The sequence below is a fragment of the Ostrinia nubilalis genome, chromosome 14 (assembly GCF_963855985.1).
Source record: "Ostrinia nubilalis chromosome 14, ilOstNubi1.1, whole genome shotgun sequence".
Lineage (NCBI taxonomy): Eukaryota > Metazoa > Arthropoda > Insecta > Lepidoptera > Crambidae > Ostrinia > Ostrinia nubilalis.
In genome coordinates this window covers 936682-950985 of record NC_087101.1, presented here as the reverse complement: position 1 = coordinate 950985, position 14304 = coordinate 936682, and the positions used below count along the sequence as shown (strand labels likewise).

General features: G+C 36.2%; 1 protein-coding gene across 1 annotated transcript in view; it reads left to right on the top strand.

The window, feature by feature from the left end:
* Positions 1-12688, top strand: part of LOC135078263 (uncharacterized) — a 61089-nt gene extending 48401 nt beyond the window's left edge. Inside the window, exons 4-6 of the mRNA XM_063972861.1 lie at positions 4914-5029; positions 12438-12578; positions 12662-12688. Coding sequence (XP_063828931.1) covers positions 4914-5029; positions 12438-12578; positions 12662-12688 — 284 coding nt within the window. The remainder of the gene's footprint in view (positions 1-4913; positions 5030-12437; positions 12579-12661) is intronic.
* Positions 12689-14304: the final 1616 nt, after the last annotated feature.

Below are 14304 nucleotides of genomic sequence, written 5' to 3'. Positions count from 1 at the left end.
AATACATATACCTAATACAGATCCTAGCGATACATGCTGTTACAAGTTGCTAGAAGAAGCTGAATACAACTTCGACAAGTCAAAGACAGTCCAGTAGTGGACTGCTATAGGCTGCTGATGATGATGATAATTAACTACATAAAGATCTTAAGAATCGGATCATGTATTGACTGTATTGTCATCATGATATTATTGATAACTTTTTTTATTATCCTAATAAATAAATTTTGTAGTTACTAAATCATAAAATCCTAGAACAACTAGAGCACAGAACCTTAAATCCTCCAAACCCTATTTCAGTTGAAGTTATAAACTCATAAATTTCAAGTATTTCGGCGATTACATAAGACCTATTTAGTTAGCGACCTATGTAGTGAAGCTACAAGCCAACGACCGTTTGGCCAGCTGAGCCGACGACCGGTCGCAACGGGACAGTGTGTATAGTTTAGCGTTTTACTTGCGCCGGCGACGCTCAGTGCCACCGTACTTGAGTGACCGTTGAGGCACATTGAGTCCAAATCCGTGTTGTTTGCTATGTAATTACTAGTCAGAGTGTGTCCCTCCTACTTTAGTTGGTTAAAAGAGACAAAAATGGATCACTCATCTGAGAGCAAAAATGAATCACTAAAAGCTTGCGCCCGCGTCGCTTAGGCCGAGTTGCACCACATAATTTTAACCGTAACTGTAACGATAACCAATGTTTTATGCATGGAGTTTGACAGATTTTTAACGTTTTTATAGTTAAAGTAAGATGGTGCAACCCAGCCTAAATGTCGCAGCACACTTTAGTGACAGTTGAGGGTACACATTGAGTCCAAATCCGTGTCGTTTGCAATGTAATTAGTTAGACCATCTCTTTCTTATAGTGCGTGAAAAGAAACTAAAACTGATAGTGGGGGGTGATTTGACGAATTTTAATCAAATTATTCAATTGCTTACAGCAATTGAATTGGTATTTACAAATCGTGTAATACCTAATTAGTGGTAACAAGTAAAACGAGAAGTTAAAGTGTTGATCATAAATGCTTTTACTGATTCAATTTGTTCATATAAATTGTATTTTATCAATTACTTGGCGTGCTAAACAATTAAGAGTACCTAACCTGGTAATATTTGTTAAATTTTACACCGATAGTATATTTGTTCAATTAGTAAAGAGAAATCTTAGTAAAGTAGCTTTTTAATTTACAGATAGTTTTACTTGTATTTAAATCATCGCAAAAACAGGTAAATTTCTGCATTTAGTAATAGGTATATGTTTTTGTCTATTCTTTAAGAGGCTGATTTGGCTTTGATCACTTCTTTTCTGGAGAAAATTTTAACATTTTAAAACATCATAATTTAATCAACTTTAATTACTCAATTAGAAGTTGCTTGCACTATTACATAAATTAATAGATAAAAAGTAGTCTCCGCCGATCAAACATGTAGCTTTCTACCTGTGAGAGAATTTTCAGATTGACATCGATACACTGTCTAGGTATACACACATTTACATACAATATACACTCATTATAGTGTTGCTATTATTAAACTAGCACAGTATTTTCGTATTGTTCTATCCTCTCATTTATTCCTATCACATTTTCTCTTCTCTTCCATGTTATGGTTAATTTCATTTATCATACAAAATGTTGTGTTATAATTTCATTCACAGTAACCTTTTGATTTTGGTCAGCTTCCTTTTAAAGGAATCTCATCTTAAAATGCCGCGTGCCACATATTATAATTCGGTAATTCAAAAATTAACGGTGTTCACGCAATTCAGCAAATTGAAATATAAATGAAACGCTCAGACGCACCTAATGACGTAATTAAGTAGCAAAAACTTAATAATATCAATTTCTGAGTGCGGTCGGTGCAATTTGCTTGAGGCCAGCTTATGTGCCGAGAGTGGTACATACGGCGTATCAAGCTAAGTGAATTAAAATCTTATTGACTTGAATTATGAGTGATTTTGCAACAATAATGTATTGTGTACTGTGGACTGTACATGCGTGGTGACTTAAGTGAGTGCGATGCCACAGGAAATGAGCGAATACCTCCACATGTAGAGTGTGGTGCAAGACAAAAGCCTTTGGTATTTTTGTTTCATTAAAGCAACAACATCGCCTAAATAATGCGAAAACTACACGCTTACTTTGATAGCTCCAAATGCATTGCTTTTTGTGATGCCTTTATTACAGATTCGAACTAAAGTAACATAAAAATCTTTATTATCTCTGATGATAAAGGGGCCTATTTCTTAATTTTCTTATTTACAAGTGCCCAAGAACCCTGCGTTGCTATAATATGGTCACTGGTGGTTGCTAAAGAAGCCAATCACCACCACAAAGTGGCAATAAAAGTTTTCATTGCTAAGGAAATGACACTCACTGAGCCATTAGAATAGTGGCCGCTTCCGTATCATATGAAATGCATGTAATTTATGTGAAACCCATCGCGATTACCATATGACATAATGAAAGGGCAAATCACTTTTATCTAAGCGTTTCCTTATTGAATAGTCGGTCTCTTTCCATTAATAAGCAGGAAAAGAGGTTTTCATAACAGTTAGTTAAGTAGGTATTACAACTTGAAGGAAACTGGCCAGTAGGACGGCCTCCTTTAATTTTAGAAGAAAATTTTTTGTTGTTCTTTTGTTTATTTGCTTCTTTATGCATTAGAGTAGGCGCACACCGTTGATTTTTAGTTGGCCGATAGTTGTGCCCGATTTTAAATTGTATGAAGAATCGGCCAAATCGAATCGGCGTAGATTGCGCACTCCCATACATGCCCATACTGATCAACTGCCCGACTAAACTATCGGCCGACGAAAAATCAACGGTGTGCGCCTACTCTTACGAGATACAGTTCTAACAACAATGCTCGTAGTTTCCATCAGCTTCAAATCCTGATGATTAAATAGTCCATAACACAACTATTTAACATAAAAACACATTATAAAAACAAATTAGTAGCATACTAGATGGTAAGTAAGTATTCACCCACCGACAGACATTGCAATTGAAAACTTGTTTAATTATCTCTTTAAAATACCTTTGCTCCTTCGCGTGCTTCTTTGATTTAAAAGATACCCTGTTCAATCCAATCTTCTACAAAAAGCACACAGCAAAAGTAAAAACTACTGATGGGAAAGCTAAACAAAGGATTTAATTTGATTTGTTTTCGCTCTCTTTCGTTTATTGAACCACAAATGCTCCTGAGAAATTGGCACTTAATACAGCTGGTGTTATTGTACACTAGTGGGAAAACGGAGAAAATAATCTAAGGCGTGGGACACACAACAATTCTCTTAAGTTTTAATTATCAATAGTGTAAAACTCACAAGACGCGCATACTCTTGTCAAGGACTACAGACATAAAATATTTTCAGCTTAACCACCAAAAGCATATTCTAAAAATTCTGGGTCATGAAGGAAAATAACATAAAATTTATCACAACAAAATATAGGTAATTGCACTTTCCCAAACAAATTAATAACGCGCGGCTGATTGTTGTTTATTGCTCATCCGTTTTTAATATTAATCCTGTTATCTTTTTCAAAAAAGATTCCTATACCGAAAAACAGGATTAGGACAACGCATTTTAAACTGAGTGGGCATATTTTCAGCATAATACTTCTTCTTGTTTAGTTTTAGTAATGTTTTAAGGGTGTGTTAATAAATTCGCATCTGTCTTAAACTCTGTTCCTTGTACTTTAGTGCTATTCAGCTATTATTGGAATAGTTATCTATTATATGGGCTACCATGTACGTTTTATTTACGAGCCTCCGATATTTCAGCACTGTTGCAAGCGCCATGATCGCGGAGTACTTACTTAACTTAAGATCTAGCGGGTGAAATGTTATTGGCAGACAAATGAGTTTACCTTTTTTTTTTCTTTTATTACCGCTATGTCGCTACTCGCTACGTGTTTACCCTAAACGCTTTTAAAGAGTAGCAGTTTACTTTCTGCTTAGCCGTTGTAGCCTAACCCTAACTCGTTTTCCCCTAGAGTTGTTTGGCGATTATCGCGATACCCGTATCCGTCTGCCGTATCAGTTAAACTGGTTGGTATATGCTAAGTTAATGCGTTAATTGCGAAGGTTCTCAAACGTACTTAGATTTAATTAGTTATAAAACGCAAGCTGGATGTGATAATCAGATTTTATCGTACTTATATGGACGTGTACCGTTGATGAGTGTTGACGAGGTTGATGATTGAGAGATCCTGTGTACTACGAGTGTGATAATAGGAATCTTGTAAAAACGAAGGCTTCAATGTCAAGCAAAGAAAATAGTTTCAGTAAATTTTAAGAATCCTTACCAACTAGTACCTACACCTAGACCTAGATGATTGGCTATAATATAATATCATTTAGTGACCATATTTTTCGCACATCTTTGTAATATCACAATAGCTGAAAGGAAAATCAAAAACACTTACCCCATTGCGCCCCCGCCAGACTTACCTTGATCAACTGTAACAACAAATATTTCTATATTTAGGTTGTTTTTTCGTTTCAAATAGTGCTAGGTATTCCAAAAGGTAGGTTACACTGAAAGTACTCTCTTCAGTCGACTCCTTATTGACTTTTGATCCTACGAAGTATACAAATTGCTTCCACTTGTTCCTGTCCTAGTTTTCATGGAGAACTACTTACACTGCTGTGTCACTCATGTCACTAACACTTCGGACTTCGACCTTTCAAAGTACTTAGGCCCTTTCCAGGGCGCTTATACACGTCCCAAATATAGCTTGCCCTACCATCACTTCGGGACAAAATATGGAAGTGGTGGAAGAAAATGTCACCTTTGTCTCTAGGTCTTTTGCCGGTCACAATGAGTCTTATCAGAGACCACTGACTCTTTACACGAAGGTATATAACAATGTTCAAATACAAAAGCTAACGTCCCCCACCTGTTGCAGGCACAGTCTCGAGCCCGCCGTACAGGATGCCGCCGGCGCCGGAGGCCGCGTTGCCGGGTGCGCCCGCGCCGTCCGCGCCGCACGCCGCCCTGCACACGCACTCCGCCAAGTTCCCTGTAAGTACGAGATGTTTTAACCACTCTTTTATCAGCACGTCCTCTTTAATTTCTAATAAGCAACAATAGACCAAGGGCGACAGTGTTAAGGCCGATTCACACATATCAGTGAAGTCACAGTTTCTATGAACGCATCCCCACTTGTCAATGTCAGTGACGACACAGTGCTCTCAGTGTCAGTGCCGACACCGGCAATCACGGACGTATTCGTTGACGACGATATTTTTTGTCGGATCACGGACGCCGCCGCGGCTTCATAAACAAAATAACTTACTTCATAGTTTCTGAACAATAATATTGAAACAGCTCTCTGATATTTTAAAATATTCAAAATATTTCACTGACGCTACACTGTAGCAATGATACTGAACTGAGAGGACACTGTGACGGAACTGAAGCTTCACTGATATGTGTGAATCGAGCTTTAACTAAAGCCCATTGTCTGCTGGACTTGTCGTAACTCCTAACACAAACATAAACAGAATCTGAAGGAACCCTTCCCAAGATTCTAGTCTCCTCAGAGCTGCCCGATTCCAGGCATGTCTGAGGAGACATTAAGTTTTCGGGTCTGTAGTCGCTACTCGAGAACTGTTCTGTCACAATATATCAGTTGTATGAGGTTTTTGCCTCTCTATTTTGACAGAAGCCAATGGATGTCTCAGGCTGACCAGACGATTTGAGCATTATCCTTAGATCTCTATAATCCTGCTGAATCCTTATTTTTGGCATCTGTAACCACATCATTGCCCTACTCTATCTACCGCCACCACGATTACACGACAACATAACGCACATAAAAACTGCGCAAGTCATTTAAAACACTTTAACAAGACACATAATCAGCACAACAGACAGTCGGAAAAGTCAAAATAAAATCTATTATCAGCAATCAATCTCCAGTTTCTCTCGATCGACCGTTTCAAGCCGTAATTGGCAAAACTGATTACTTTATCGACCTCAAAATACCAACAAGCTGAAACTAATTTCAATTTGATGGTGCTCTTTGATAGGGCTGATGAATAAATAACTAAATACTGACGAGATAATTTTGACCTATATTTTCACAAATAAGTTAATTTTATTTGATTTGAGACCACTGATTTGAGACTCAAAACACCGGCAAAATGCGTATCGTGTCACGCGCAATATTGGGCGGAACCCTTGCCCAATGCCCTTTGATTAAACAAGCAATTACATCATCTAAGTCACTAAGTTCATGAAAAACACTATTATCTTGATTTTTTCTAGATTTGTCAAGCTAATAGAAATTTTAATCTATTATTGTCACTACAACTAAAGCCTATTTTAAGTCTAAACTACTAATAAGTCTAGTTGAACATAGTAATTGTAGTGAATTACAGAGATTGATGTAACGAACCATGAATGTAAGTGCGTTAGCAAGAAGCATCGTGTTTACATAAATACGTAAGCTGGTTATGCAGCTGTGTACTGCACAATTCTAATAGACAGATAACACAGTATGTTCACAATTTCATTAGGTATCCCCCTTTATAAGTAAAATGCACCATACGGATGATATATAAGGAGTTGGTTAATAGTTACCCATAAAATGTCAAAAAGCTGAAAGCGTAATAAGTACTCGTAATATGGGCGCAGTTGTAACTGATGAGAGCTAAGCGGAAAAAAGATAATATATTAGCTTTTGCCCACAGCTTCGGCTTCGGATTTCCAAAAAGTATATTGGACTAAGGCAGTCTCTAGAATAGTGTAGCTATCTACCTAGTGAAATAATTTTCAAAATCGCTTCAGTAGCTCCTGAAATCACTTCGTATAAATAAACTTACAAACTTTACGTCTTTATATGTAATACTAGCTTTCCGCCCGCGGCTTCGCCCGCGTGGAATTTTGTCTGTCACAGAAAAACTTTATCGCGCGTGTCCCTGTTTCAAAAACCGGGATAAAAACTATCCTATGTTCTTTCCCGGGACTCAAACTATCTCTATGCCAAATTTCATCAAAATCGGTTGCGAGGTTTAAGCGGGAAAGCGTAACAGACAGACAGACAGACAGACAGACAGACAGACAGACAGACAGACAGAGTTACTTTCGCATTTATAATATTAGTTGGGATTAGTAAGGACAATCCTGCTGCGTCTAATTAAACTTTGCCAGTCTTCTTCCGCTGACTCCGTATACGTCGTAGCGACTCCACTAATGACGTCGCTTACGTCTCGTATATACTCGTATATCTTGACCAGACCGAGGAATGCTAATCCTACGGCCTTATACCGAAGTGGCCTGGCAGGATGCGTGTGCCCATACTTTCTATCCGTATAAGTTATGTCAATTTAGTACCTATGAATTTACGATGCGTTCAGGTGCGGCGGTTTAACGGGCTGTCGTTTTTTTACGTTTACACATAGTCAATAAATAAATTCTAATAAAAATAAAACAAAACAATGGAACTTCCAGTAACATAAAGTGCAAGCGTATAAAAATATGAAAACCTCATAATATATTTGACTCAAAAATAAAAATATGAAAAGCTCATATTTGAGTAGAAAATGAGCACGCTCAAGCTAAAAACCTCGATTCGGGTTTCGTTCTACAACAATTTATGTTTATGATAGACATATAAAAACTTAAAAAGACGAGATAAATACGAGTGAACTGTCACCATCACATAAAGCCTTGAAATGGAACGCGAAAGTTTAAAATCATAAAGCCTTATTTTGACAGCTTGTTAATTTGAAAATCGGCTCCATCTCTTTAATTTCATAGAAATACTGAACCATCTCGGAACCATTGTCTATGGTAGTCCATGCACGTTACTCTCAATCGCCGGGCACGGACGAGCGCTAAGTGGCTTGTAATTCCGATTTCATGCGCCCGCGCAGCCTTGCCGACTGGAACAAAGATGGCCTTAGCTATGGTTTTCAAATGGTGGGAAGTTTGGAAAACAATAGTTGGATAGTCAATGATGCTGTTTGACCGTGTTTTTAGTGATAATTTTGGGAAAGAGACTTTTCTTTGAGTGCTTGGCCCACAGCGAAGAAAATACTTGCAAATTCTGTCAGGTTTATAATTTCTTGGCTGCTTAGCGAAATACCGTCCCTGCAGCTGTGGCTTTTGTTTTATTATAAATTTCACATTTATTTATACAGTTTCATATTTGCCGCTTCGAAACTTTCCGTCGGTTATATATTCAAATGTACCTTTATGAGAGCTTTTAAAGCTTTGGAAAATTTTAGATCCAGAGTACTATACCTTCCAATACGCTAGGTTATGTTATTATCATTTATTATAATAGTAGGTACCTACTCGTATATGTTTTTTAGATTTATCTTTTCTCTGCAATCTTACAACTCGGCAGCTTCAAAAGAAGCTTTTATAATACAATAAACTACAGATAAAAATTATCCCAATTTTGTCAAACATAATAAGGGAGAGTCCGCTAATTTGGACCAGTTTTTTTCAATCCCATTTTACACATGGTTTTCTTTTGTTTTTGCTAATGTCCATGGTATATAATAAAAGATACATTATTCAACTTACTATTTCATAAGTATTAATTAACATGATTGTTGTATATTTAGCACAAATCAACAAAGTACGAGTTCAGAGCTTCGGTCCAATTTAGCCAACCGGTTCGATAATTTGTACCACAGGGTTACTAAATTGGATTTCAATAAATTTCAAGCCTATAAAAAAACTATCGCAAAATATTATACGATACATTCTTAACAAATTAGGAAACGAAAAGGAACAGTAGTTAATAACATAGACAATCGATATTGTTTTACACGTTATCACGATTTTGAGTACAAGTTTTGTAATTCCAATTATCGTAACGCACACTTGTACCTAATCTACTTTGCCAGTCTTTTGCTTTCATTTATTGTTAGTCAAACATAACTAAGCTATTATAACTTCAAAATATGATTTACTAAAAAAAATTTCAAAATCCTTTGTTAAAGTTCCATACAACTTGATGTGGTACAATTTAGCCGACTAGGTGATAGTGCTTTTAAAAAATTGGTAAAAAATATAGCTTATAAATACCGAAAAATGTTTAAAAAATTGTAATCCACACTAATTTACGCTTCTAAATAATATATTAGAAACACCCTGTAATTAAATTTAACAAAATTACAAACTAAACATGTATTGTCATAAGTTACTTGAAAACAATGTAAAAATACTTTTCAAAATAAAACACACCGTGTTTGTTGTCACGGCAAAAACCACATGGCCGATATTAATTGATTTTAGTTGTGTATCGCTGAGTGTTGCAATTACAGACATTCAATAAATACTTTACGAAATATGAGGGTGGTACAATTTACCCGGCGGTACAATATACCGAACTCTCCCCTAATATTGTTATGTAGGTATGCGGATTGGCCCCACGTATCTTACGTCATTGCATTTGCAATGCTAATCAGTCAATTAATAAAGAAATTAACATATTTAAACTTATTTGCTCATAAAATTAAGATGTGTTGGTGAAAACATTAATGGACGTGTTAACTCATGAATAATACAGCCAAATGTAGAGCGGTGATTGTAAAATATAAATTGGAGTAGATACCGAAAGCTATTATGTATTTGTGAGAGGGTAGTTCTCTATCTTCTTTGGCCTACCGCGTAATCTTGACGCCTAATGTCAAACTTTATGAGTCTCCTAAAACTGTTTAGTTACAACTATAAAGTAGATTCCGTGGAGGGTAGTTGAACGGGAAGCATGGTCGATCTGTTTTAATGGTTTCAATTTATTATTTAATGGACTTTAGTGTACAAATTTGGTGTTATTTTGTGTTCTAAAGTGCAGTGAAGTGATAAATTATAAAAAACATTGAAATACTTCGAATTTGAACGCGCATCGAGTGTCGAGTGGGTTGTCGTATTAACAACCCGCTTTGGACCCGGTGGCGTCTCGAAACCTGCTTACGGGCATACTTAACTCCACGGAATCCATGAAAAATCAATAGAACTGAAACACCCACGTTCTATTGATAACTTTGTCAATTATTTTTCACTCGACATTGGCAGAAATAAAACTCCCAGAGAGGTTTGGTTGCCATAAAAAAAAAAAAAAACTATAAAGTAGAGTTGACCTTTGAAAGATTTATGGGAAATTAATTAGAAATCAAAAACGCTTCACGAAACCCCTAAATGACTTAAGTAGTATCTAAATCAGGGAAATAACGAATGTCTTGAAATAAGGAAATGTATTCATAACGAGTTAGATCAAACGGATTATCCTGTTACATTTTAACTAATAAAATAAGTCTGAATAAGCCATTGCTTAGCAATTTTAATATCTATAAGAAAATCTACACCATTGTGTATTTCATTACCATTCAATTCATGTGTCAGAGTCAACGTTCAAGCTCTCACGTGACTACGAGTAAATTAAGTACTAATAAGTAATAATTATTAATAATCGTAAGTAATGGCGTAATAAACTTTCGATCACTAATAACATATGAAGCGAACTTTTTGCGTGGCTCATCTCATCCGCAGTGAAAGTAATAAGAAGTTAAGAAGTCATTGTTGTGTGTCGGGTCGGTTTGACGTGACGTCTGCGCTCGCGCAGGTTAGAGTTAGAACTTCTAGTTACATAATAGAGGTACATAGAATAATTGATTTTAATTGTTGTTGTATTATTTTTTACGTTGCGGTGAAAATGTAATGTGAAAGGTTTAGTGCGAGCTTTTAGTTCGACGGACTGAGATTGAACTGTGAGTACGTTATGTTGATTACGTAAGCTTTTTTATATGTTTTGTTTTGATTAACAAAATATGAATTCGTTATGTTGAAGTAATTGTAAATTGAAGTATCTTTCTATTTTACTCTATTTCAACTGCAGTTTTTCAGTAACTTGAAAAGCCGTGTGGGTACTATTTAGAGATGTTTGTTTTTAATAGAACTTAAACATTACGGAGCAACTAATTATTCAAATTGTTTTTATATTGTGTAACTTAAAATCTTTTATAAAACTCTGTATAAATACATGCATTCTGAAACATAAATCGATCCCTCTACTTCTGTCAGTCCCTCATAATAAAAGGTCTGGACATAATGAACAGTCCCTCATAATAAACAGTGAAACGCTAGAAACTACTAGATGGAAAAAAGTGCACGAGAAAATTCAGCAAAGTTACTCGTAGTGCTTTAACAAAATGCAACGATGCGCCCAAATGATTCATGCTTGTGAAAGTGCGAACACTCTTTTTCACACCGGTTTTAATTAATAATTATGATGTGAAGTGTTTTTTTACTTAGGTTATAATTAATAGACATCATTACTCTCTACAATCCCAGAAAAACAATTTTGAAATATCCCGCAGATTTCAGTTGGTTTAAGTTCGGAACTAACTCGAGTTTCGGATGAAAAGTCAAAGCTGTAGCTTTGTATTATGTTATTAAGTAATAGCAATGTAGTGCTACATAATATTAAGCGCATTGCAACGTCCCTGTCTATATACTCGTAATTTGAGAATAGCACAACTTTCAGTTACTATTTTTTTTTTTTAAATGATACCTGATATAAGACATTGCAAAAAGGTAGTACACCCACCTAAGTGTGCCTGGCTACATTCACTGAATTCTATTTACCTTGAACGCAAGTGTTTTTGGCTTAGCTCAACTTATTCGTAAATTGACTTATGTAATACCTACTCGAATTTATCCAGTATCCGACACAAAGCAGTCTACCCAGCCCGAGCTTAGGGCAAGAGACAAAAGCTTTCATAGAAACGTCAAGTAAGCGCAACTTACTCAGCAGATACGTAATAATGTGTGACAGTGCATACAAATAACTACATTATGGATGTCTCATGTCAGCCTGGTTTGAAGCCACGATAAAATTTTAGATTTACTTGATTCTTCGTCGATGTAACGGACTTTGAACCTTGTTCAAACATTTTCTCAATTAGTTCTGCACGCCCCTGTAAGATGGCTGTATTACATTTGAATAGGTAGTATCTTAGATAAAATATGTGTAGATACTCCTGATGATAATCCCCCTACTGACTGTAAACAAAGGGTCAAAGTATCACATAGCTATTCCTTAAGAAAGAAGTCATCCATCAGTCAGCTCCTCATACAGCGCTTATCCCGTGCACAATCCGCCATCAAAAACGCTTCATTCTTCCTTTATTTCCAAAAATCGGTTAGGTAAGCCATCTTCGGGCACACCAGCGCCGCCAAGACAGCTACAAGTTGGAGTGGTTGCCATGGCCGAAATCGGTCGGGTGTATCATCATCATTGTTCCTTTTCAACCGTTATCAGTCTGTGCTAATGTGGTCTGTATTGTGATTTACCATCTTTATTATCGTTTTTGACTGTCAAGCACCTCCCTCCTTTTCTACCGTCGTCCAGACTTCCTTACAGCCAAAACTTCAAGTTGTAGAGTTCTCAATAACCTTCCTTTTCCCACAGATAGAACGCGAAGTGATCCTGTCATCCGGCGACAAGAACTCCAAGGTGCCGATCCTGCAGGAGGCCAGGAAGAGAGGCAGGCTCGGTGCAGTCGCACCAGACACCCCGCCTAAAGCCCTGGCCGCATGGACATATGCCGAGGTAAGCTAAACCTTCCTTTATCTGATTAATTTGGGAGATCCTTCTTGACGAAGTATGATTTTCAGGGTAAAAAATCGTTGCAGATAATTCCCGATAGTAAAGTACCATGATTGAATATCTTCAAATCAAGAGATAAGTTTAATTTTATTTAAGTGCACGTAAGTGCCTTCATATTATGGTTGCTCAAACATAAATTATCTTATTATAGCTATGATGGTGGCCAAAGATGTTCAACTAACGAACGGCATTCATTAATCATTACTGATCGAGTTAGGATGACCATATTCACAATATTTTTTCTGCACATAACAATATACAGGGTGTTAGGTAAATGGGTATATGAGCCGACACTAGCCCATGTTAACATGGTCATATAAATGGTATGGTGAAGTCAGAAAATTGATATCTTTATTTTAATTGTTTTATTTTTCATACAAATCGGATTTTATAAAATTAAATTTTAAATGAAAATTAAAAAAATTCAAATGATGATATCAAATTTCTGACTTCACCATACCATTTATATGACCATGTTAACATGGGCTACTGTCGGCTCATATACCCATTTACCTAACACCCTGTAATGTAAATTGTAAACGTACTTCATTAAATATTTAATATGAGCTGTTAGTCGCAATTTGAACAACATAATGTTGCTGTGTTGTAAATAAAGCGTTTACCGATATGGAACATAATCATAGGACTTTCAACAAAATTATTATAGCGTAACACATAATTTACGTGCGTGAAAGTGAATTGTTGGTTTGTTACACAATAGAATAACTGACCACTAAACTGTTATAAAAAGTTCAATTCCACAAAGTAAAATGATATAAAGCTCGCGCTCTACAAATGAATTACATTTCTACTACTTTAGAGATATTAATTGATAACCAACACTTAGATTACGATTACAATAGGTAAGATATTTCCAATTACATAATAATAATAATAACGATTAAATACATCGAACAATCTGTCGGTACGTTTTGCGCGGTGCAGTGGTTTCCCTAGTGAATACGGTCAAATCTCAAATGGTCAATACATGTCCACATAGTTCACAAGGGCTTCACATGACCTTTACATACCCTGTATTAGTTAATTCAACGTGTTAAACAATTTGCTACGGTGTTGAGGACGGCAACAAGTTAACAGCTCGTTAAGCGTTGTCAACATTACTCAACGCGTATGTAGTCTTCCATTTTGTTATAACAAGCCGATTATTTTCTGCGATGAGCTCAGAAAAGGATTCATGTATAGAGAAAAAATGATGATTGTTTGTTTGTAATCTCTGGTCCAATTAAAAATACACTGACAGATGAGGATTCTGCAGTAAACTTTTATAATAATGTATGTCACACGCACTTGGAGCACGAAACCAAAAACAATGTGTGCTCCAAATAAAAAGCTACTGAAAAATAATGAAGTATTATTGCGTTTTTCTTTAAACTTTTGTTCAGTCAAGGGCATAGTATCTCAAAGTATCTCGTGTCCGATTTTTAAAAAGTGACCTCTATACTAAATATTCACTGTTATTCTGATCATGTTGGTTTATAGTTTCAGTGATTATTTCTTTCTTCAAATAAGTACCTACTTCAAAATTGTTAATACATAATATATTTTTTTATCCACAACGAGGAAGCTCTTGACCTGTATCTCACCTGATGGTAAGTGACGATCAGGCCGAAGGTGGAAGCGAGCTTCACCCGGGACCCTCAACTACGGA